Here is a 26598-nt window from a genome sequence, read left to right as displayed (position 1 = left end):
CCTCCCAGCCCCGGGGGTGCAGGGTATGGAGGGAACTCCCCCGGTGCCCCGGCTCACAGCCCGACTGACTGGTATACATGGGGCTCCCCCCTCTCTGTGCCGCCATCCCCGGGCCCTGGTGGAGGCTGAGCCCCGGGCCGCCGCTCACTTACTCTGGGCCCCGGCGGCAGCAGCGGCAGCAACACCAGCAACGCGCCCAGGCTGAGGAGGCAGCGGCGGAGCAGGGCCCGGTGCAGCGGGCGGCCGCCCCGCTCCATGGTTCTGCACCGGGGGCTCAGCGGCGCCCGGCCGGCTCGGCGGCTCCCTGGCTGCGCCGCGGTGCAGCGTGTCCGGCCCCCCTGGCTCCGCGGGGCGGGGAAGGCCACCAACGTCACCCCCGGCAAAGGAGGTGGAGCAGACTGGGAGGGAGCCTGGCACGGCTCGGGAGGAGCCAGGGCGTACAGGGGCCATGCCCGCCGGCCCGTGGGGTGGGCTGAGCCAGCGCATACACGGGGAAGCGCCCCCAGCCCCTAGCTGCAGACGGGGACACCGTTTCATTGCGCCCGGGCGTACACGGGCGATTCCCCCTGACCCTCATGCAGAGACACAGCCACAATGCTGTACTCACTTTCTCCTTAGCCTCGCAGCTCCCATGAATGCGGCTCTCCGTAAGGGGAGCTGCAATGCAAAGCTAGCGCAAAGTGCCTTTAAAACTCTCTGACTATTTGGGTGGTGGGGTGCACTGATCTAAACCGCAACTTTACAGATTAAACTTTTAGAATGGCTCAGCAAAAGTTTGAATTTCACATATGAGAAAACAGTCTTCCAAAAATATGGAATATGGAAAGATTAAAATATGGAAACTTTGCAAAAAATAAGCAAATACACTGGAATCAACCTTGTACAATATCTATGAAAAACGGCATGTTTAGAAAGCGCCTTATGTTTAATGAAAAGAAAACTCGTTTCTCTGGGCAGTTAAAATACATTTTGAAATGATCAACTCCCACAAAAGAGAAATTAGGAGGACAGCAAATTCTGGAGTGGAGGTACTTTACCTGATTCCATTGTAGAGAGTGACTGTCTCCCTCTGCTGGGCAAAACACATCCTAGGCATCACAAGTCATGTATTAAAACGTACGATTTTAACAGACAACTGCTGATGGTGATTAGCAAAATCATGTGAAAAACGACCTTACTGTTTTCCCTGCTTATTTAGGTGTGCATAGTGCTTGAAACACATACAGTAAACAAAACCGAGGTCACACCCCTTAGTAGTCACATAGAGGCCTGGCCTGGGAAAGTCTGCAGAGAAGGGCTGGACTTTCTATACAAGACGGATAACAGATAATGGCAACTGACCGCAGAGATGGGGAGAGTTCACAGGAAATAAGGGGAAAGGGAAAACTCCTCTGCGGTGAGGATCGTTTATCAAGGAAGCCGAGTTTTGAATGGTCAGTGTAATACTGGACCGTTCACTATTGGGGATTTACGCATCTCCTCATTGAGTGGAGATACTCCGGAAATCCCCGCCCTATTAAAAAGCACGTTTCCCAGGGTCTCAGAAGTGGTGTTTTTTAACCCAAGGCAGGCAGGATAAAGGCTTCTGGTGGGGGAATCAAGAGAGCCATGGTCAGTGGGTTTGGAGCGGGTTAACCTAAGGGAGCTCTGGCGCCCACTGGTCGCTACCGGGTCTGACTCAGCCAGGCTTAGCCCAGCCCGGTACAGCCAAGTTCAGCTGTTGTTCCACCCACTAGCATGCGTCCGACCCAAGGCCCTGCCGCTGAGCCCGTCTCAGCCCCTCTGAGCCCGGCCTAGTTCGAAACAGGACCGTTAGCTCACGGTGCTCTGGTGCGCACCGGCCAGGCGCGGTTGGCGCCAGCCCCAGACCAACCAGCCCCGTGCGGTCCACTTTGGGCCTAACTGACCCAATAAGCCCCGCCCCCTCATCCTCGTCATCCCCCCTCCCTTCTCGCGGCCCAAATTGCGCGAGAACCAGCCGCTGACATCAAACTGTCACGTGGCCTGTGACTTACATTTTATTGGTTGCTGATGAGAAGGGGCGGCGCCTGTTGAGGGGCCCGAACTATAAATACCGGCGAGCGGCCTCGCTCCGCCTTTCTCTCTGCCTAGGGAGGCAGGCATGGCGTTGGAGGTGAGTGGGGGTAGATAGGGCCGGCTCGGCGTTCTGTGGCGAGGCTAAGGGCTGGCGGCGGGGGCAGTGAGGTGACCTAGTGGGGTGTACCATTGGCGGGGGGGGGGGGACGGACGCATGGCTTGGGGCGGGCCGTTTGCTCTGGCGGTTGGCGGGGGGAAGCGGTGGCTCTAGGGATGGGGTGTCCCACCCGCTCCGGCAGTCGGGAGGGGAGTACGGGGGGCGGTGTTCCGTGGTGGTGGTTGGGGTGTCCTGCCCGTGGCTCAAGGCGGCCGCCTGGGGGGGGGGGTGTCCGTCCCACCGGCGCCGGCTGCTGTGATGAGTCTCCTTACACGTGTTAGACTTCTGAGGCGGATGAAGTAAAGCCTAGTCTGAGCCCCCGGCGCCGGGTCCCTCTAGCTCGGGCGGGAAATGGCGCCCGGCCCGGCCCCCAGACACGCTGTGGCTGTCGGGGCCGTGCACTCGGGCTGGGATCCTAACCGGGCTCCTGTTCCCCGCAGGCATGACAGGAGCTGGCCTGGGACCTGCCGCAATCCCTGGAGAGCGCCTACCCGCGGCTGCTGACCCATCGCCCGCTGCTTTTCTTTTTGTACAGGGTGGGGGGAATGGTTAATAAAACAGCAGAAAAAAATGAGACTTTATTTCCTTATTGTGCTCTCCAGCACTGTCTTTGAACTGGTGAAGTGTCCCGCTGATGGCTTCACTGGCTAAGCAACAGTGCAACAGGAAAAAGCTTGTTCATAACTGGTGCTGCTTAATTAAAATCTGAGTGGCTCTTTTAAGATCAAGTAACAAGGTGATTACTGCACCTCTTAAAGCTTAGGTGAAGACCATAATTAAATTCAAGCCCTCCCCTTTCTGAATGAAATTTCCTTTGCCTAGAGGTCCTGGACTTGTGGATGGAGGACCTCTGAACACAGCTTTTGCACAGTGGAATAAGATTCACTAGATGCTACACAGGAAGTGGATAGGGAAAGAATTTTTCATCTCCCATTCATAAATGGGGCTGTAACCCAGTCCTCTAGTAGCTGTAAGATCTATGTATAGGATTTTTCCCCAGGTCTGGTTTCACTATTTTCCTGCAATGACAATCAAGCAGAGGAAAGAAAGTTGTGTAAACAGCATTTGAACCACATCACCTTGAGTAGGGCCCAGTGATTATAACTAAGGTTTTTCCTTCACAGTTCTAAGGCATCTTTCAAAGGTACTTAAGATGTCCACTACGCTTATCACTCATGATCAGTGAGTTTATCCTTCCACCTCGAGTAAGACATACTGACTTGTAAGAGGAAGACTTGGCAGCAGCTAGAAGTGAGCCTAGGACTAGACAAAAGGGGATAGCTTTCAGAGAGGAGCCATTTTTTGTCTTTGACCAAAATATTTTGAGAGCCACATCACATGCAACACAAAGTTAGAATTTGTCAATAATTGAACATATTAAAGTTACTACTCACCAGTACTTTTAATGTGACTTCTGCTGTTTGAATTTGACTATAAACAGGAGGGAGCTGTGTGTTGTGTGGTTGCAGCCCACATGATATATATACACACACCACACCTGTATGTCAGCACAGCTGCACATGGGCCATGAGTTGTGAACCACTGGAACTGTCTACTTCCTCTATATTTGGAATACTTTTACATAAACATTCTACTGGAACTAAAAGAACCCATTTATCCATTACAGCAGCATAGAATTCAAAATTTTGATTTTTAAGCTTTTATTTTCAAAGCCAGAACAATATATCCTTTAAATCCCTTATCCTAAAGCATCAGTCTTTATAGCCTCATAGTGCAGCTTGAATTGAACTAAGAATGAACTTCTGGAGAAATTGTAAGAGTGGGGTACAACATGAAAGTGGCTTCCCAAATCCATCTTTTGAAAACATGGGTGTCTTGCACAAACTCAAACTACTGGCCAAACAAAATTATGCAGAAATAACTTACAAGCTATGTAATGTGTCTGACATGGGATAACTTTATTTCAGAAAACAAAGCAAGCCAATTATAGTTACCCACATAGTTTGACTAGGAAGTGCAATATGACAATTGTGTAACAAATCTGGATATCTTCACATTAGTGCATCTAGTCCTTTGACTTATAATTCAGTTATTGCACATAGAAATCATATAAAAGACCTGTGTACAAGACATGCAGACTTCATGAAAGGCAAATAATGCCTCTGTAGTAATGAGCGCAATACCAGAACAGTATACACAAACTGGAATGGTCACAGGAGTTTAGGTAACAAATATAACCTGCTAATATTGCAATTAAAAGTAACCAAAAAATAGGTGTTCAAATATAGACTTAATTTTTAAATATATTAAATGCTAATTTTATTTATGATGTTTCAGGCAAGGTGCTGTTTAAAAAAATCTTCACTATGATAGCTTCATTTAGAGATGGTAAATCATCAAAAAGTTACACAAGGTAATTCTGATTTACAACAAATGGGACTGAACACAATATACAAAGTTTGTAAAAATTTACTTTTCAAAAGAAAAAAAAGCAAATTATGCTAGTCAAAGGGGAGCTACAAAACTCACCTTTGTAAACTAAAACATTCTGACACAAATACATGAACAGTTGGCAACACAGAGGAAAAAAAAGTCACGTTAAATATCAGATATGTAGTGTTCAAATAGTTATTGATTTAATGCATACATTTAATCTTGAATCTCCACACAAGATAGAAATAAAAAGGCAGTTTTTTTCTCATAGTTTTGGCCATTTATTAGCAGAAACAGTCCTTACATCTGTCATAACCAGCTTGTGATCAGCCTGAACAACTTCAAATGCTTGAATTCCTATTTCACATACAAAACTGAGAAATAAACACATGGGTGTCAAAATCTGCCTTCAGTTACAGCTACAAATCCTCACCAACATCTGGTGATTTGAAGTCACTGTGGATGCATAGCTGTCACAGATCAGAATTTAGTCCCATGCTTTGCATGTAAACACTGGTGTCATGGGAAAACACAGCAACAGAAACTCCTATGAGAATCCCACTGTTTATTTCATTGTATAAGAGACTCCATACACAAGTAGGATAATTATTTCTGGTCAGTATGTGCAGTTTTAGACATTTTCATGTGTGCTCATATCTTTAAACATTCAGAATTAATCACAAACCATGGTGATTGTACCTCACTATGAGGCAGGCTTGCTATGGTTTGGTCTCATGGCTTTGCCTACTGCTTTCTTAATCACAATAACCCCACCAATTCCCACCTTCACTGATATTTGAGAGTGTGTGTTTTATGGCTACTTGCTTCCCAAAAAAGCATTAACTTTGTATGAAAAAAATAAGTTAATATGTATACTCCACATAAATTGATTCACAATATTACCTATACATCCAATTTACATTCTTTTCTCCTGAAAGGATTTCATATTTCAATGGCTTGACACAAGCTATTGACTGCAGAAGTGAAAGAACATAAAACAGTTCATTCTACACCTCCAACTGCCTGAGAAAGAAAAATAGTCTTCCAGTTGTATACATTTGTTCCTGCCAGAGGATTTGGCATGCAGGTCCTTTACTGCAAAAGAACTACCCTTCAATGCAGCAGCATGATGTATGAACACAAACTGACCACAATTTGTGTCATCAAGCTCCTTGATCTATTACAATTAGATTTTATTTTTTTTTCTTCAAAACAGGTCATCTTAGCCTCAGTTAAAATCCTGACAGCAGCCATTACAAAATAAATCAACTTATAAATGGAATGAAACTTCGTATAAGTGCAGTAAACAGGAACAATAACCAGGCATGTTGAGCGCAAAGAAATGGGTATAGGCAGTCCTCTTTAAAAAGGTGTGGCACAAGTTAAGGACAAAACTACCGCACAGTTTAAAAAACAATGAAAATAAATTTCTTAATACTGTACACTGCAAATCTTCACATTTCATGGTTGATCAGCAGCCTCTGTGACTGGATCTTTTGAAGGGCACGTAGATGAGCGGGGATCCATGGCAGAGTGCATTAGAGGAATATAAACATCATCCATGTTTGGCATGACAAAAATTTTCTGCGAAATGAAGGCAAAATTAAATGCAACTTAGTTTAATATGTCATTCAACATTTTTGGGTTTCTGATTAGCATAATTCAAAAGTAAGTAGCATACTTAAAATCAATTTCGGTTTCCCTGGGTTGGCTGGAATCTGATGCAATTTGTATATGCAAACTCTGCAGTGCCTACTAGCCACAACAGTTTGGGTAATATGTGATACTGCACCTCATATTCTTCATAGTGATTATTATGGTATGATTATAGCATAATTATGGTGTATTTTATGCAAGACGAGTCATGTGAGGGGTCATTGGAAAAGTTATGATTTGTCAAATATGATTATCCTATTTGTATGCATGTATCATTTTTGTATCTAAAGTTAGGAATATTGACTATGTATCTGAATTTAAGTTGTACTTACTCTGGGTGACACCCATAACTAGCCTTTCCAGTACAACAATGAAAAGCCAGACAATGCTGATGCCCCTCAGCGCTGATGACCAGGCCACATGATTCTGGACTCCATCTTGGGATATCAGTATTTTTCCACAAACCAGTCTGAGAACCAAGTGATCTCATCTGTTGTTCTTCACTCCCCATGCTGAAAGAGTCCTGGAAACACCTGAGCTGGGGGAAGTGCTGGACCCAGGCTAAAGGGATTTCTAGCCTGTGTATGAAGACCTGAGAAACCCAAGCTGTAAAGCTAATGCAGCTTGTGCCTTAAGAATCTACAAATCTGCCTGTACCATCAGTTAGACAGGATGAGACTCTGCTGTTCATATCCAATCTAGTATATAAAGCTTAGGTTACGTTTTTGTTTATTTGCTAGGTAATCTGCTTTGATCTGTTTGCTCATGCTTATAAATCACTAAAATCTGTCTTTTGTAGTTAATACATTTATTTTATGTTTTAATCTAAACCAGTGAGTTTGGAGTGAAATGCATGGGAATCTTAGCTCAGAGAGGCTGTTGCATATTCCTCTCCACGTTGGGGGTGGAGTGAGGGGAGCGAACTCGATGAGCTTACGCTGTGCACCGCAAGACGGTATAATTTTTGGGTTTATGCTCCAGAGGGGGGGCGTGCCTGGGGAGCTGAGAGTTACCTTTTGCCTTTCTACTGTTGGTTCGTGCAGTGGCTAGTCAGAGAGCTTGCATGCAACTGCCGCTGGGTGTGTCCCCCCACCTATATTTATGCTGATGGAAGCGTAAGACTGGGAGTGGGTCTGCAGCTTGTCACAGCCGCACAGTGTGAAGGAGAGCCCAGGCTGGTGGGTCAGAGGGCTCAGCCGTACCCCAGTTCCAGGTGGCACCCAGGGGGAACCCGTCACAGTATAAACCACATAATTGAAGATGAAACATTAGGAAGTGCTGAGATCCCTGCACATTTCACTCAACTCAATAAAGAGCCACAGGGAAGTGCCTGTTTCCCCCCTGCAACTCCCAGCATATGTCTCATTGCAGTTCCCTTCAAGCAGAATTCAAGGTGGCAGTTTTGATCTAGCCAGTCTGCTTGATAGGTTTGTCTCAGGTTTGACTCTCCCACTCTTTTGACCATCCTGGAAATTTATATAAGTTGGGGTGATCAGTTTGCCAGATTTTCAGCAGTGCTCAGCACTAGCAGCTCTCGCAGAACTGAAGAACTGCTGGATGCGGACCACTTCTGCAAATTGAAACTCTGCACTTCTCTTATGTCTGCACTAGGAATTAAGGGAACAATTTTGAACTGTAACCTCCATTAGTTAAATGAAAAATGTCTTTAAAGTTATTAAAGAAACATACCTGAAACTCTTGTTCCAGTTTCTTTTCTATCCAGTCAGTCACATGAACCAAAGTTACTTCTCTCTCGCCGAGCTTTGGCCGAGCTTTTAGCTCTAGATAGGGAGGTCTTCGGAAACCGTACCTCAAGAGCACACACACAAAGAGAAAGTTTTTTATTGACTGACTATCTCTTGAAGGAAATGCTTGAACACATTAATTGTAAATGCAATTCAGATTTTGAAGATAGCGCCTGTCACCACTCTAGTTTATAAATATTAATTCCTATTGCATCTTCCAAAATACATTCCAGCTGAGTGTCTAAGCTTTTCTTGTTCTTCTCAGAACTATTTTGCATATGAAATACTCTGCAGTTTGCAGAGGAAGATTCTATTGATACTAGAGCTTCTGACGTGATGGCACACACATTTTGTAGCAAAACATTTCAAAGACGCTAGGCAAGGGAAGAAAGAATCACACTGATTTTTATTTTATTTTACAGAACTGTCAAATAGCTGCAAAGATATAAAACTACCCAGTGTCTTTTATAAAGGAAATTAGTATCGCAAGTGGAAAATGACAGTTAAAAGCATTTAATTTCTATTTTGCTTTACTACACTTACCATATTCTGTCAGTAGGTGGTGGTGGAATGTTAACTGCTAGTGTTCCTTTACACTCTTGTACTTCAACAGTTAGCAGTAGTGGAGTATTGGAGACCTCTTCAATCTTCTTTTTAATGAACTCAGTCTCTGTTGCTTTCTGGAAATATTTTGACTTGGTAATTTTATCCACAATCCTCATGATCTTACTTGTCCGATGTCCTCCAACATACCTTCATATGTAGAATAAGAAAAATACATAATCAAAAGGATGCTCCCAGAAATTATCTGGTTTTCCTAAAAATGTCTCTCTCTGCATGCTCCATGAAGGAACAGCATAGTAGGAGCTACAGGCTGTAAAAACAAATGATCTGACACTAAAAGCTTTGGAATAAAATGTAGGCTGAATGTCAGGGAAATGTGATGGAAGCCTCGGCAGTTGAGAAACGTAAAGCAAGGCATGCTAAAAGCACTCCTCCAAAAATATTTTTTTATACATATGCTGGGATTTTCAAGGGGATCTAATAGAATTAGATGCCTAGCTCCTTTAGGACCCTCAAAATCTCAGTGATAGTTTAGGAAACAATCCTACACTATCTGGGGGAAAGACTAGGCCAGATTTTCAGCGGTATTCAGGTGCCCACCGGAGTTTTCAAAACAGCGCCTAAGTGCCTAACTATTTTAATTTCAATGGAAGTTAGGTGCCCAGATGCTTTTGAAAATCCTAGTAGGTGCCTAAACACCTTTGAAAATCTGGCCCTAGGTGACTTAAGAGGTCTTTTCCATCTTGACTGCCCAAACAACTTAAATTTTTTTCCTGGGTGTCTTGCATAGGGTCAACTAGATGGGGCCCCAATTCCATTTGCAGCCGTTGGGCAGTACGGCAACACAAAAAAGCTACAATTTCTATGACTATCACCAATTTCATTTGCTAAATTATTTATAGATTTTCTGTGAAGTCATGTTGATTTGCAAGGTCTTCAATAAAAGTCCTAAACACAGATTCACACTGATGTGTCCAGGCAATGCTGTCAGAGTCTGTACCCAGCACAAACACCCTGCTGGTTACAAGTGACTAGTGGCTCTTCTATCCAGTCTAAGTGCACTCCCTTTCCAGATGGCACTAAAAGCATGACAATTTTTTTTTTAAATGGCTAAAGATGCTTACATGACTGTCAACAGTAAGTTGGCATGATGTGTGCAAATTTGTATATCACCATATTAACAAAAATTGTCAGGAGACAGATGCACTGAAGCATGTGCACATACATCTTGAGCTCAAGGGGACCAAACACCATGTCCCGGCTGTTTAATGCAGCATGTTTAATTATAGGTTTTTACAATTGTTACTGCATTTAGTGTGGAGTCACTGGCAGGAGGACCAAGGAGGAAAGAAGAACCAGGCAGTAGAAGGCGGCTCCAGGAATTGTTAGCTGCACATATGCAGAAAGACTGTTTTTCCCCCCCACTACAACGGAGTCTAGATGGGATGGTAGCAAAACAGACACTTTGTTGTAAGGACAAAGTACATCTCTACTTCCTTCTACACCTAGCACATCTAGGAATGCGAGCACTGCATAAAAGCCATAAGGATGGCATCTTCCACATTCCTGCAGTGCCCAAGTCATCCACTGAATGAGATGGTCCTGACAGAACCTAGCAACAGATGAGATACGACCACCTCTCTACAATACATGCAACTAATAATTCATGAATTTATTCAGGTTCCTTTCTCCCAGGCACTAATCTCTATTAACACAACGGGCCAATTTTCAACTGGTATAAAACCAATGTATCTCCATTAATTTCAATTCCCCAATTTATACCAGCTGTGGATCTAGCCCAAACAGAAACAGAGTTATCCATTTACTGGATACTATGGTGGCAATGGTGAAAATTTTCAAAGGCATGAAAGAGAGTTAGGTGGCCAAGCAGAATTTCCTTCTACATTTACATAAAAGTACAGATCACATATAATTAACGTTGCTAGAACAAAAAGGGAAAACAAAGTATTTGTAAAAATATAACATATATTACATATAAATAATTCTAGTATCAGAGGCGTAGCCGTGTTAGTCTGGATCTGTAAAAAGCGACAAAGAGTCCTGTGGCACCTTATAGACTAACAGACGTATTGGAGCATAAGCTTCCGTGGGTGAATACTCACTTTGTCAGATATGTCTGTTAGTCTATAAGGTGCCACAAGACTCTTTGTCGATAAATAATTCTGACAGACCACCGTATACAAATTAAATGGATTTGCCTGTTAAAAATACACACTTTGGGGAACTATTGCACAGTCAAGCTACTCTAAAAGCCATTGAAGAGAAAATAAAAGTGACAGTGATCAAATGCTATGCACTTAAGCATCAAGTTTAGAAATTCCTAAACCCTAAAGACAGGTTCAAACCCCAACAAAGGTGACCTAGTCTTTCAGCCTCTCAAGGTATTTAAGACAGCTGTGGTTTAGTTGGTGGTTTAAGCACAATGCTAGGAGTTTTATTCCTGGCTCTGCCATTGGGTGAGACATCTTAGGCACAGGCCTTGTCTACACTACAGGGGAAATTTGATCTAAGCTACACAATTTGAGTTACGTGAATAGTGTAACTCAAAATCGACGTAGCTTAGACCTACTTACCGGGGGGTCCACACTACATGATATCAACGGGAGATGCTTTCCTGTTGATTTCCCCTACTCTTCTCGATCCGGTGGAGTGCAGGAGTCGACGGGAGAGCGATCTGCAGTCGATTTAGCAGGTCTTCACTAGACCTGCTAAATCGACCGCCGATGCATCGCTCATCGATCCCTCCTTAAGTGTAGACAAGCCCATAGAAACTTCAAAGTAACTTGGCGAAGTCACCACATCTGTAACATGGGATAGGGACATTTAGTCGTCTTTAAAATCTGCAGATAAGTTATGGAAGTATCAGGTGTTGTAAACTGAGCACTACGCAGTTCACGCTGCAGAGATCTTTTGCCCAATACATTAGAAACTAAGCTCCTGTCTTTTCTGCTATGATAACTTGCAAGAGTAGCTATTTGTTTTGGTCAATATTTCCCTTTCTTCCTTTATTGTGTACCTAATTGCCCCCCTCCATCCCGGAAGCGGCTGCTTTTCAGTTGTGCTGTTGGATGGACTATATATATATATATATATACATATACACACTACACACTACACACACACACACACACACACTAGTGATGCCCTTTCCCATGACAAGCACTATAGTGGAACAGAACATGAAAGGTTGTCATAATCCTTCAGCTGGCAAAGCATGTTTAAAAAAAAAATTAGGTAAATGTCTCACCCTTCTGCACCAGGAGTCAGCTGCTTTTCTCCTCCCATCACCTCAGGAGCATCATCCTCCTCTGAAGACCCAGCACTAGAAGACTCCTCATCACTGTCTGCAAGGCAATATGCCCTTGGCCTGAAACTGAAAGAGACAGAGATGACAATTTCCATATGAAACTTGACATTAACACCCATTCGCTGTGTGTAGCTCTTTTGGTGCCTTATATATTTATACTAAAATGTCTGCAATACCCCCACTCCCTTTCCTTAACTATCCAGAGAGATAAAGTAAAACAAACAAATACACACACACTGGGATCGGTTGCAGAATCCTTGAATTAAATATACATGACTATTTATACAGAAGCCTGTTTTTCTTCAGTAAAGCTGAATCCTGCATGAAATGAGAGGGTATTGTATGGCAAGACAGAAAACAGAATGGCTATTTTGCATGCCACCTAACGGAATGGGAGATGGCTTGAAATATGTTTGCAGACACATTCTTGTTGGTGTTAGTTGCTTTCCAAAAGGTTTGAATAAAATGAAGAATGTCAAAAGCTTTTAAAAACAAACAAACCCAAACATGAGTTTTAAAATGCTGAGATGAGAATATGCAGCTGTATTTTGTGCTGAACTAGTGGATTTATATTGAATGCCAACATAGGACTCTATTCAACACAAATTTTGACTAAGGGTTCCAGGATGGGAAGTTTCAGTTTTTATTTTGGAAAGCATAAAAAATGCATACTGTCCCATGCCAGGTATGGAGTTTATGCTTCACATATGTACACAAGCTATTATCCCTGGTCACTACCAGAGTCACATGGGTCCTTTGCATCTATGTACCATAATTGTTGTGGGGTGCCAGATTTAGAAACTATGTGTAAAGTTGTGTAAATTACAAACTGGTAAGTGAGTGTACAGGAGGCTACCTGATTTTAAGAGAATCCGAGTGAAATCTACATGCTGAAGGGCCAGATGGTGGTTTAAGGGAAAGTATCTTGCCCACACACAGTTTAACTCACACCCTCCTGTTGGCTGCTTTTCTTCCTATATCTTATCTCTTCTGGCCCCTACCTGGGCAAGTTGTACGAATTCAGGCTCTCTTACAGCACATACACCTACTTACTGGTGTGTAAGTTCTAGCATCTTACATATTCTTTTTTAATTGAAATCTGTGCAAAGCAATGTGTTGTGCACACTGTTGGTACTTAAGATATTCAACCTCTTATTTTAGGTGAGAAAGTCTATGACATCAGTAGTTATGAAGACAACACCTCCTCTAGAAACTCATAGACCTTAGTGCAGCGGTTCTCAAGCTTTTGTACTGGTGACCCCTTTCACATAGCACGCCTTTGAGTGTGACCTCCCCTTATAAATTAAGAACACTTTTTATATATTTAACACCATTATAAATGCTGGAGGCAAAGCAGGGTTTGGGGTGGAGGCTGACAGCTCATGACCGCCCATGTAATAACCTCATGACCCCTTGAGGGGTCCCGACCCCCAGTTTGAGAACCCCTGCCCTAGTGGGTGTTACAGAGAGAAGGAAAAAAAAGACTAAATGGGAATTTCAAGGGACACTGGGCCTGATTCTCCATTGGTCTCTAAATAATGTATTCATGTACATCCGAAATTGATAGTATTCTACACCCACTTTGCATGAATGTAAGTGATTACACAAGGTGCAGGGCACTGGAGAATCAGGTCTGAAGGCTCTGTCTACATCAAGGAAACTTGCAGTGTTGTAATTAATTGGTGTGGTTACATTAGTAATTTGTATCATTGCAGCTACAGTTGATGTAGCTACATGGGTATAAATTTCCCTAATGCAAGTTTAAAAGGGAAGGGTAAGAAAGGAATTTTGCTGCTGGGCAAAAAGAAAAGTGATTCTAGGTACTAAAATTCCTTTAAAAAGTATTTTGTAGAATTCCCTCCATCCCACCCTAGCTGGGACACAATCTCCAATTGGTCTCTTTGTGGCACGCATTTCCCGCCCTATGGGGAAATGGTTCTGCAGGCTGATCAAGTTGTAGCTCATTGTGCCAGTGAGGCACAGGAATCTGGTCAGTGACCTGGTGTATATGGCAATAGTGTAATTTCTGCTGAAGAGAGTCCATCATGGATTAAGAGGAGCAGGGGTAGTGGAGCAAAGAGGTTACTCACTTTGTACAGTAACTGCGATTCTTCAAGGTGTGTCCCCCGATGGGTGCTCCATTTCGCACGTGCATGTGCCTCCTAAGCCCTTGATCGGAGATTTTCAATTATCAACATCCATTTGGCCTAGGCATGCACCCTAGGCCTCCTTGTGCAAGGTAACAAGGCTATATAGAGATGCGCAGGCAAACCACATTCAGTTCCTTATTCAATCAAAACATCCCCTAAGGAACGGTCTGAAGCAGAGGGGAAGGCGAGTGGGTACTGGAGCACTCATGGGGGGACACATCTCAAAGAACCAGTTACTGCACCAAGTGAGTGACCTCCTCCCCATGGGTGCTCCACTTCAGGTGACTTTCGAGTAGTATCCCCAGATGGAGTTTTGACCTGCGTCCAGAATTGAAGACAGTACTGCAGAACCAAGTACCACATCGGATCTGACAGCATGGATTAGGGCATAATGTTTCAAAAATGTATGTATTGAAGCCCATGTAGCGGCCCTACATATTTCAGATACTGGTACATTCTTCAGTAATGCCGTAGACATTGCCTGAGATCTGGTTGATTGTGCTATCACCCTTTTGGGGGTGAGAAGGAATGCCCACAGCATCGTAAGTGATAATACATCCCAATATCCATTTCAATAGTTTCTGACTAGAAACTGAGCACCCCAGGGATCTACCTACAAAGGAAATGAAGAGCCTAGGTGACTTCCTAAATTGCTTGGTTCCCTTCTATCATCCTTGGTACATAAATAGGATTGTTGTAGAGAACTATGTGGCTTCAGGAAAAACCCTGATAGATGAATGGATTAAGGTGGAACTCTGACAGAACCTTAGGTAAGAATTTAGGTTGTGGGCATGAAGAGACCTAGTCTATAAAGAGCACCGTAAAGGGACTATCTACTGTCAAGCCCCCAATCTTCCTGATCCTACTGGTCTAGGTGATGGTTACTAAAAAGACCATCTTAATAGACAAATGCAACAGAAAACAGGATGCCATTGGTTTGAAGGGAGGTCTCATAAGGTAACTGAGTCCCAAGTTGAGGTCCCAGGTCGGGGTAGTGTCCCTAATCTGCAGACAGAGATTCTCCAAACCTTTAATAAGCCTAGATGATACCAGATGTGCAAATATGGAGTATCCTTCCATTGGAGGATAAAAGGCTGATATTGTGGCTAAATGGACCTTAACTGAACTAACACATAACCCTGATTTTTTTAGATCCAACAGATAATCCAGGATGAGTGAAAGCGGCACCAAATCAGGCAGAAGGCAGCACCACCACCACCACCACCACCACTGGAAGAATCTCTTCCATTTCTGCACACAAATAGTGTGGGTTGATCTCCTCCTACTATTCAGTAACACTTCTTGTACTTCCATAGAGCAGAAGGATTCTAACCCCATGAACCAACAAGAAGCTATGCCCTGCGGCGGATAACCACTAGATTGGGATGAAGCACGTGACCTGCATGTTGTGACAAGAGATGAAGACTGGTCAGGAGCCTGAACAATGGTTGGACACATAGGTGAAGCAGGTAATGGTACCACTACTCTCACTCTTTATGTAAATTAATTATACTAACCACTACAAAATATTAGAAAAGCGAAGGCACGCTCAAGGCAGACATGCTAGGGTACCACGTGAGGCCAAGGTGGTTGAGAAGAAACTAAGGACCATTTGTCTGCGTACCCCTATATTGCCTCGGTATTCGGCACGAGGAGGCATAGGGTGTATGAGCAGGCCAAGCAGGCACTGCTAACTGAAAATCTCTGATCAACGGCTTGAGAGGCATGCGCACCTGAAGTGGAGCCCCCAGAGGGAAACTACTTGAAGAAAAATCTTAATCAGGATACAAAATATTACACAATAGCAACTAATTCCTGGACTCAATTTTTGGAGTAATTTTGTGCTCAAATGCGAACCAAATCTTTTCGCTACAGATTCAAGTTAGGGAAGGATATGGGTGAATACACTTTGACAATATATCTCTTGTAATGCAAGAGAGTTTTAAGCAGTTATAAAACAAAAATTTCAGGCAATTACCCAGGATTGTAATTTTAGTTATGTAATATTTCACAGCTTGTTAAGAACATGCAATTTATAGCTGGGTTTTCTTTCATTTTTGTTCTTCTGGTTTTGTTCTCATGTTTCCCTTTTTCAAAGGAACCAGGCAGAACACTGATTGAAGCCATTGTCACTGCCCATATAAGTGGGCAGAGGAAGATGTTTAGATACAGCAATCTTAAGGACAGTTCAAGTACAATGCACCAGTACACAGCATTCTTCCTTAAGAGCATGCGTAAAGAATGAGGGCAATAATCTCAAATTCCTTTTTAACTAGCAAGGATCCAAATTGTGAATTTGACCTTCCTCAAAGACTTCTTCATAGGTACAACCCCACTGTAGCTCCCTCCTTGTATCAGAGCACCTAAAAAAGTGATGAATACCAAGTGCTTCTACACCAAGGCTAAAAGAGGTCACTCTCACAATAGTCCCAGTGAGCATTCCTAAAATAATCCCACAACTGTGACGCTACCAGCCAAGACATCAGCAAGTCCTCTGCATTAAATTAAGTGACATCAAAGACTATCTCCAATCTCAGTATATGATGAGTGGATCATACTGCATGATCACAACAGAAGGGAGTGCCATTCTCAAAGTACCTTCTTGTGCTGACTGCATGGGATTTTACTGAACTGCCACTTGTACCCTGTATTATTACATAGTATATAACAACTAAGAGGAATTATATTGTGCAAGAGACTGCATTGCATTTCTAAATGTAGATTAGCTTGCATGTATTTGCATACAGAAATCTCTGCTATGCTGTCTGAGACCTGCTACAGTCATTTGTTTATAGAATAGCCATTTCACATTTTGCTCACTGGCAGTGTCTCAGAGTTGCATTTTGTGTCTAAGTGCTCTCCAGCAGGTTAATATCCCAACACACTTCAGAGTACGGTCCAAAACATTAAATGCAAGATACTGTTTTTGATAGAATAATGCTGGAAATGTTCGTCAATATGAGCGACTGAAAGCAACTTAAAGCTAACCAGTTTTGTTGCCTTTTTCAAATGAGGCAGATGTCTTTTTCCAGCTATTTGGGATTTTTTGTCTGTTGTAGCTCCAGAGCCAATTTGGCTCAAGGCACTTCAGTAAAGGTCACATTCAGTCAACTGCCTACACTCATTTATATATGGTCTGCACTGTTAACTGAGATTTCCCCACTTGTTTATACAAATCTCACCCATACTCAAATCAAGTACCGCTTTGGCAGACAGTGAAGTGTGGTATGGGGAGACACTGACAGAATAAAGGTGTGTGTGTTAGGCACTGTGGTCTGGCAGAATCAGTATATTGCTGGGAGCCAGGAGGTTTGAAGTTCCACTCCTGGTTTTGCCACTGACTCTCTGAGATGTATTGGCAAGTCCTTCAACCTCCCTGTCTCAATTGTCCCATTGTGAGGGATTACAATTTGTAAAGCATTTTGGACATATCATAATAGTAAGATTACTTGAAGAAAAGATGTTGAAAGAAAGCTTCACTTACTCAATGAGAAATTATTTATGATGGCTTCATTATTTATGGCTATTTCTGATTTCCTCATAGTACTTAACCCTTTCATGCCAAAAGTCAGATATCCCAATGCTGTCTGTTAACACACGCTCCAAGAGGTAACATTTCACCACTCAAGAAACTTCAGTTTCCAAAGAATTTGTTGGAAAGTTTTCAATTTATCATGCTTCCTTGGCATCCCTACTTAGAATGGATATGCCTTTTTCCAGTCTGTTTTGCCTAGAAGTGATTGTTTTGTTGTTTTGTTTTGTTTTTTCCCCCGTGTGGCCAAAGAAGGGTAAAAAGGTTTTATATATAGGATAGCGACAGCAGTGTTGTGATCAAAATGTTCCTGATATGATGGACCTTCAGCCTGCTTCTCACGCTACACCAGTCTTTCAAAACTCTACCTCGACAACTGGCCTGGGGATAATGATTTCTTCAGATAGTAATAAAGAAGTGAGATATTACTTGCCTGTCATGATAAAGGCAGGTGAGCAGATTAGGTCTGGGTTGGAGAATCTTTGCAAGGCCATGCTACACCATTATGTGGCTATGTTTTATTTTTAAAGTGCTTGTCAGAAATACCTGCACAACTATGGAGATAATTATATTGTAGTATGGTTATCTGAACTGAAGTAAGTGAAGTCATTTCCCCCCCTCCCCCCCCCAGTTATGAAACAGTTTTGCATATTACCATCTACCTTCTCCAGTGAAGGGCACGGACGACGACTATCAAACTTGGATTCAGAAGCATGGAGTTCAGTTCAATTTGTCATAGCAATTATCCTGACAATCTGAACAAATACTTCACTGTGCTAATTTAATAGTTTGAATTAAGATGAGCTGTGCAGATCAGAACTGAACTGTGATTACTACTAAGGTTTCCATACTCTCCATATACCATTTAATTTTCAGAAGCTTCAGACAGTATCCATTGTATATGGTAAAAACAAAAGTATATTGGAAGTGTCCATGGGTCAAATTGATGAACATCTGGCCCTGGGCACGATGCACACTTAGGAGAGGCCATCTGAACTACAGTTTTAGTTCTAAATTCAAAGTATACATTGCCTAGTTACTGATATTAACATTTACTTTACCTGTAAATGATTGCTGTGTGAGAATTCAAACTATGGTAAATTTAAAAAAAGAGAGGTGTGGAATCAATGTGTTTGCCCGCTGTATTTCAAAGACTGTTCCTTCCTTGCAAGGATATAAATCCATACAAAAGACAATTCTGTAGGCTTGAGGGAGGGGAAGCAGAATCTCCACCTCTATAGGTGTTTGTTTTTTTCCATGGGGGAGGGGGGCACGCATTGTGTGGAAAAGCTCCTTTTAATATTTAGGATCACATTCTTTGTGTTAGTGACACGGATATAAATCAAAAGTAATTTGTCAGACTTTGGTGGAGTCATTACACATTTTACTTTATTAAAACAGAGCAGAATCCCGCACACTGACTTCAGTGTCCAGATTTATCTTTGCAACAGTGCAGAATTTGGTCATTAATATGTTTTTGCTTGTATTTACTTTTTATGTCATGTCATTTAGCACTGCTATAAATCTCACTTTAATATACTTCAGAATGGACCAGGTTATGTCTTGAGCATGCAAATTAGCTTTCATTAAATATTAAGGGACAGTTTTATTTATATACCAGCAAAAGGTTAGATTTGCAAGAATATTTTGTGGATTTGTTGGCAGTGGATATGCACTAAATCGTGGAGTCTGCCTACTGTTCAGGGACTGGTGATTTCTCAGGAACTACTATGACATTCTAGTTTGTTGCTGGAAGAGAAAAAGAGTTACTTTGAATCATGCAAATTCTAGGACCCCAGTGGCTACTTTAAAAGTCTGACTTCACTACATAGCAAAACTAGCATAGGACATATGGATTTAGGAGCATTCTTAGCTTCCAAGGATTCAGAAATGGTGTTTTTATATCCAGGCTCGATAGTACTGAGACACTAGGGGGCAGCAACAGCAAATGAGGAGGCTGAGAGCAACCTATTATCTTAGCCTCTAACTTAGTGCATTATTAAGATTCCTTTTCCTTCTAAACTTAGAGAAAGAAAACCCATTGAATGGTTTTATATAGCACAAAAAGAATCAACATTCCACAGCTAAATTAGTTGGATATTTGACAAATACCACTCACCAGATGAATACAAATCCACAGAATGATGAATCCAAACACATTATAAAAAAATGAAACAAAAATAGCACAAATACAAGTTAGATAGGATACAGTATGTAATTTCTAGCCAGTTTATCTAAGAGACATTTCTCATTTAAACATAGGCGGTAAACAGAACTGTTATATATACAAAATTGGACTTTAAAAGGTGGACGTGTTTATTCACACTGTGCAGTTAAATTACTGAGGAGCGTCTGAACTGTTGACATGCAGGATGCAGCTATCCTTTCACATTCATTTGCAACATTATTTGTGTTATAGTAGCACCACATAATACCTACTAGTCTAAAGAAGAAACTGGGCAGAGTATTGATTTCTCAGGCACAAATGGGAGCGTTGTGTTTATGAAAGAAAAATGGGAAACCACTATGGACTCACCAAAGGCACATTCAGCATTTAGAATTTTGCGCATGAGAGACATGAATCTAATGCCTAAACAGCACATACCTAGACAACTACAAAAGAATGGTATGTAGAGCCAATGAATAGGGATGAAAATAGGTGTCAGAAAAACCTAGGCTCTACTTTCAGTTCTGCCATAGTTGTGTAATCTTAGGCAAGTTGCTCCACCTCTCTGACTCACTTCCTCCCCCACTTGTTAAACATTAATACTTGCCTGCTTACTTACTATACAAGAATAATTTGAGAACTATCTAATAACTAAAGGTCTTTGAAAATGTAACATCCATATTGGTTTATGCTCACATAATATTCGCTAATTTAATTTCAGAAAGGCGAACTACACACAAATGTGGAAACTAAATAGAAATAAAAAGGTACAGTCACAAAAGTGAAATGCCTGCAAGCTGCATGGAAACTTTTAAAAACATAAAAGAGGCTCACATTAAATCTATATCCCAAATTAAAAACAGTAAGAGGACCAAAAAAATGCCACCATTGCTAAACAAAGTAAAAAGCAGTTAGAGGCAAAAATGTATCCTTTAAAAATTGGAAGTCCTACTAAGGAAAATAGAAAGGAGCATAAACTGTGGCAAGTCAAGTGTACAAGCATAATTAGTCAGGCCAAAAAACAATCTGAAGAGCAACTAGCCAAAGACTCAAACTAATAGCAAAACATTTTTTAAGTACATCAGAAGCAGGACGCCTGCCAAACAATCAGTGGGGACACTGGAAGATTGAGATGTTAAAGAAGCATTCAAGGATGATAAGACCATTGCAGAGAAACTAAATGAATTCTTTGCATCAGCCTTCACTGCAGAGGATGTGAGGGAGGTTCCCACACATGAGCTATTCTTTTTAGGTGACAAAACTGAGGAACTGTCCCAGACTGAGGTGTCAAGAGAGGAGGCTGTGGAACAAACTGGTAAGTTAAACAGGAATCAGTCACCAGGACCAGATGGTATTCACCCAAGCATTCTGAAGAAACTCAAATATGAAACTGCAGAACTATTAACTGTGGTCCCTATAATTTAAACCAGCTTCTGTACCAGATGACTGGAGAATACCTAATATGACACCATTTTTAAAAAAAGGCTCCTGGCAATTTCAGGTCTGTAAGCCAAACTTCAGTATCAAGTAAATTGGTTGAAACTACAGTAAAGAACAGAATTATCAGACACACAGATGAACACGATTTGTTGGGGGAAGAGTCAACATGGGCTTTTGGAAAGGGAAATCATGCCTCACCAATCTATTAGAGTTCTTTGAGGGTGTCAACAAACATGTGGATACGGGTGATCCAGTGGATATAATGTACTTGGACTTTCAGAAAGCCTTTGAAAAGGTCCCTCATCAAAGGCTCTTAAGCAAAGTAAGCAGTCATGGGATAAGAGGGAAGGTCCTCTCATGGATGAGTAACTGGTTAAAAGACAGGAAACAAAGGGTAGGAATAAATGGTCAGTTTTCAGAATGGAGAGAGGCAAATAGTGGCATCTCGAGGGATCTGTATTGGGATTAGTGCTGTTCAACATATTCATAAATGATCTGGAAAAAGGGTAAACAGTGAAGTGGCAAAATTTGCAGATGATACAAAATTACTCAAGGTAGCTAAATCCAAAGCAGAGAGCAAAGAGTTACGAAGGGATCTTAAAAAGCTGGGTGACTGGGCAACAAAATGATAGATGAAATTCAAAATGTTGATAAATGCAAAGTAATGCACAATGGAAAAAACAAGATCCCAATTATACATACAAAATGATGAGATCTAAATTAGCTGTTACTACTCAGGAAATAAAATCTTGAAGTCATTGTGGATAGTTCTCTGAAAACATCCGCTTAATGTGCAGTGGCAGTCGAAAGAGCTAAGCAAATAAGAAAGTGTTATTTACTCCTTCACTTAACATAAGAACCAGGGGTCACCCAAGGAAATTAATAGGCAGCAAGTTTAAAACAAACAAAAGGAAGTATTTCTTCACACAATACACAGTAAACTTGTGGAACTTGTTGCAGGGGATGTTGTGAAGGCCAAAACTATAATGGGGTTCAAAAAAGTATTAGATAAGTTCAATGGCTATTAGCCAAGATGTCAGGGATGCCACCCCATGCTCTGGCATGTCCATAGCCTCTGACTGCCAGAAGCTAGGAGTGGATGACAGGGGATGGATCACTCGATGATTGCGTGTTCTGTTCATCCCCTCTGAAGCACCTGGCACTGGCCACCTGCAGAAGACTGGATAGATTCTCGGCTAGATGGACCATTGGTCTGATCCAGTATGGCCGTTCTTATGTTCTAATTTAGGTACACTTGGGTATCAGCAGCAATATTGGTGAATATGTTAAAAATTTCACAGCAAGAATGGACAAAATTAATCTCTAGTGGAGCCTACCAATGCCACTGGAGTTACACTGAGAATGTATTTATCCTATATTTGCAGTTAAACTAAATACTTCTATTTCATACTTATTAGTGTCAAAGAAGAGAACACTGGAAGGAGACCTTATACATGTTCAAATACCTATATTTTAGTTTATCAACATTTTTCCTTTTAGAAGTTAGCATTTCACAATGTCACCATTTGTCTTTTTCTTGCAGAAAATATACAGAATAATGAAATCAGAACTTATCAGGTAATGAATTAATTCAATTGATTTTAAAATAGTCTTTTCAAATCTATTTATTGGTAATTTAAATGTCTATATGTTCTAAGATTTGGGATTAAAAAAAAAAGTATTTTGTTCTGCTTACAAAAGCTTTATAATTATTTTTTTTTTTTAAAATAGGTCCTATTTGGAGAGCATATTTATTCCTTGTATACAGACTTATCTTCAGCATTTGCCAGGGGTCTAATGCAAGTAGAAGACACCTTAAGATCAAAATCTATTGTCTAAACATAATGAAGAACTGATATAATAAAGTATAATATCTTGTTATAAAAAGTTAGTTTATGAAGATAATCAAACATCAATAAATAGAAGTAATTGCCTGGTTCCAAATGTTGTTATACACGTAAGGCCAAATTCAGCCTTCGGATACAAACATCAACTTCCACTGATCTAGAATTAAACTGCAGTAATATCTGAGGGTAGAATTAGCTCTGCCTTTCTAAACACACGTCTGGTTTCTTTCTTGGGCAGTAATATCTTACCCTTCTTTGCCAATCTCTCCAACTTTCAGTGCTTCACCAAGAGGCTCTTTACCAAGTTTGGTCAAATTCATTTTGGTCTCGAGGGTCATTAGAAAAGACCCGTTGTAGGACATTTCCAAATCAATCCAAAGCCCTAGAATTGTTAATAAAAAAATTAAATTTTTTAAAATGTGACATTGCAACTTAGAGTAACTTACACAATCATTTTATATTACAGTGATGTCAAGCTAGAAATAATTTTAGAACAGAAGCGTTCATAGGGTTACTAACACGACCAGAGATTTTTGAAAATGGAAAATATTTTAAAAAATATCTTACTTTTTAACCACTTGTGCTGTTTACTTTTCACATTTCACTCAGCTTGGACAGTGCAGGTAATGAAGATGTGTCAGTTACGCTATGTGGCGAGCCCGCCCTACCATAATGCCATTATGGTTCAACTTCCAAAACTTTGGGGCATTGTTTTATATGTGAGTATAACATTTTTGCTTAGTTTTCATAAAAGAAAATTATTTTTAAATTGTTTGAATCCCTGGGCTAGTTGATATCTCTTTAAACATTATATCCCAAGGCTACCAAATGAAGACTTGTCAAAACTCTTCTGCTGTCAACCATGACTTGGTGAGGTAATATAGAAATGCTCAATCACTTTTAACTCAAATTTAACTTTTTCCTGAGGTCTAACTCCAAATATATCACTCATGAAAGTTGCTGTATAAGTGTAATGTTTAACTTGCACTTTCAATCATCTGACTGTCATTCACTTTGTACAGGTGACCTCTTATCGCAGTGACCAAGAGAATTTCTGGAGACTTGGATATGTGTGCCTATCCCTTATCAGTGACACATCCTTGGTCCTAAATGCAACCGTTAGACATGGTGCTGTTTATCCTCCTGTGAGGCATGAAGTGATTGTCAAATGTGAAGAGCTATAGGCCATCTGTGATATGGAAAGTAGAGATAAACAGGTGCCACTGAACATGCTACAGAGAAATGCTCCATTTTCACAAATGAGGAACTCTAGGACATGAACAAAAACTGCCACCCCATCATAAAAACATTTAGAAAAATTTTGCAACTCAACATTTATTCTGAACTCCAACTGCAGTGGAATCTCTGACAGCTAAGGATACAGTCCCCATCTGGTCAGCTTCACGCAGCAGCCTCCCATACCAGAGGCCCATTATTCTTGGGAACATGAGGAGCCATTGGGTGGTCAGAGGCATGAAATCTCTAATGTGATCTGGAGTTTCACTGGAATAAAGGTTCAGTATTTCCGGCCCCCCCCCCCTCCCCCCAAAAGAAGCAGATAGAGAATCTCCTGGATGGAGCCTGACATACTGTTTTGAGGCACTACACAGCTAGCAATTCAGGGAAGACTAGCTTCAAGTTATGTGCATGTATAACTTCCAGTAGTCCACATTCCTGCGGTACCCCCACTTTAGTGGTTTGATAAAATACCAAAATAATTAATTGAATAATTACTAGTGAAGTTCTAGTTCTACTATGGTGCTCAGAAATCTATACAATATCATCATAATCAACATTAAATGATGAAACTGCCTATAAGTTAGACAATCACTCCCTCTACTGGCTCTATAGGGTCACAATCCTTTCTAAGCCACTGTAAAAAATGAGCTCGGGAAGACCCTCTGATACATCCTCTGCAAGGGAAGGAGAGTGCCACACCTTGAATGGCAAGATAGAGCCCCTCAGAGAAGGTATCAGACAGTCTCATATTGCATGATCTTACCCAAACAATCCTTGAGATATGACTTCTATATGTTCACATTAAAGCTTCATAATACAAAAAAGAATTCTTCTTTGAATGGCCTTATTTCCTCTAATAATTTACCTTATGTGAATAATAATAAACACTCTCCTGCTGCAGTGCTCTAAAGCACTGCAGATCAATATGAATAGAATTCAAGTATTTTTAAAAAAAGTAAAAACCACCACCCTCTTAAAATTCAAACAAAACCTTTTGAAGAGACTGAATACAAAAAATTCAGATCTATGTTTTCAGAAGTGATTAGTGATTTTATGTGCCCAATTTGAGACCCCTTAAAAAGCCCCAATATACAGAGGGCAGGTGCTCAACACTCAGAAAAATCAGGCCCCTTTGAACTGTCTCCAGTTGGGCAACCAAAAATTGATCCACTAAGAACACTAGTCACTTTTGAAAATTTAGGCCTATGTGAATGTAAAGTATCTATGGTTCTCTTTTCTGCAAACACACATAAGCAAAACTGAAATGCCATATACAGGGTCCAACCCTGAAACCACAAATTCCAGGATGCAGGCCACTAAGTATACCAAGTCTGCTATCATCATACAGTTAGAAATAATTCTGAAGGCAAATTGTCTTTAGTTTCCTCAGTTACTAATATAAAACGTCTCTACAATTCAGATGAATGTGAGTTGACTGTTTCACATTATGTTTCTAAACAAGGAAACAAATGCCAATTTATGCAGAATTTCCCCTCTCTGCTTTCTGCTGGTGAAATTAAAGATGGCATTGGGAACCAGATATCACAGGTCTGAACAGCTGAGACCAACTCTTTTTGTAATCAGCATGCTCCAAACTTCAATGATGATTTAACAATTGATTAAATTAAGCTAAGGAAACAATTCAATCAGATTACTGAGAGAAAGGACGTTCTCTTCTACTCAGGGTGACTGGTTCGTTAGTATTAAAAAAAAAAAAAGATAGCCGCCTCCCACGTCATGGTACAATTTAGTCATCAAGTTGTCTGTGGCCTAACCTTGATGAAGATACAGTAACACCACAGCACCTCTTATCAAGTTATGGTTATATTAACACAAGTACTGTTTAAATTAAAAAGCTGCTTTCTCTGTCAAGGTCCGTAATTGCTCAAATGATGAAAGCCACATGAGCAAAATGTCTGTTTCTTGAAGTCAAGCATTAGTGGAAATTTGTTGTTTGTGAGGCTCTGAAAGAGTTCTTCAAATATTGTACATGACTGCATTTTTAAGACCCAAATCGACTTCGTGAAGTGGCCTCAAACAGCATAAAACCACAACATTTCATTCAAAACTGCAATTTTGATTGAGAAAGTTGCCTAAATTACCTTTATGCTAAGGAACTTACTGACAAGTAAGTTCACGTTGCTTATGCAAAAATAAAAATATTTTCCAATGATTGTTGTCATATTCACATATATCCCCTTAAAAATTAGGGCCAAAAGAATTAAACTAAGATTACTGCAGTGGTTCCATGTTTATTACAAGAATTAATAAAATGCAGGAACTAAAACATCACGTAATTGGACAACGTGACTGCAATTACAAGGATTATGAATCCTACCATA

General features: G+C 41.1%; 2 protein-coding genes and 2 non-coding genes across 7 annotated transcripts in view; 2 read left to right on the top strand and 2 right to left on the bottom strand.

The window, feature by feature from the left end:
- ERN1 (endoplasmic reticulum to nucleus signaling 1) overlaps positions 1-341 on the bottom strand; it is a 59340-nt gene extending 58999 nt beyond the window's left edge. The window contains exon 1 of the mRNA XM_054046705.1: positions 153-341. Coding sequence (XP_053902680.1) covers positions 153-257 — 105 coding nt within the window. The 5' untranslated portion in view covers positions 258-341. The remainder of the gene's footprint in view (positions 1-152) is intronic.
- A 2105-nt stretch (positions 342-2446) lies between these two features.
- Positions 2447-2511, top strand: LOC128848490 (small nucleolar RNA SNORD104). Its single transcript, XR_008447050.1, has one exon. It is a non-coding gene; the product is annotated as a small nucleolar RNA SNORD104 (small nucleolar RNA).
- Positions 2512-2793: 282 nt separating this feature from the next.
- LOC128848491 (small nucleolar RNA SNORA50) lies at positions 2794-2931 on the top strand. The gene has a single exon (XR_008447051.1). It is a non-coding gene; the product is annotated as a small nucleolar RNA SNORA50 (small nucleolar RNA).
- A 1158-nt stretch (positions 2932-4089) lies between these two features.
- TEX2 (testis expressed 2) overlaps positions 4090-26598 on the bottom strand; it is a 112744-nt gene continuing 90235 nt past the window's right edge. For 2 of the 4 annotated variants that reach the window (XM_054046839.1, XM_054046840.1), the window contains exons 8-13: positions 23267-23399; positions 11822-11947; positions 8533-8742; positions 7934-8054; positions 6577-6836; positions 6028-6172 (exon numbers count right to left, since the gene is read on the bottom strand). In XM_054046839.1, the coding sequence (XP_053902814.1) occupies positions 6127-6172; positions 6577-6836; positions 7934-8054; positions 8533-8742; positions 11822-11947; positions 23267-23399 (896 nt within the window). In that variant the 3' untranslated portion in view covers positions 6028-6126. Of the gene's footprint in view, positions 6173-6576; positions 6837-7933; positions 8055-8532; positions 8743-11821; positions 11948-23266; positions 23400-26598 lie in introns of all 4 variants that reach the window. The other 2 variants (XM_054046841.1, XM_054046842.1) reach the window with 2 other exon arrangements.

The sequence above is a fragment of the Malaclemys terrapin genome, chromosome 13 (genome assembly GCF_027887155.1).
Source record: "Malaclemys terrapin pileata isolate rMalTer1 chromosome 13, rMalTer1.hap1, whole genome shotgun sequence".
Classification (NCBI taxonomy): Eukaryota; Metazoa; Chordata; order Testudines; family Emydidae; genus Malaclemys; species Malaclemys terrapin.
The sequence above is the reverse complement of the archived record's forward strand: the minus strand, read 5'-3'. Positions and strand labels throughout refer to the sequence as shown.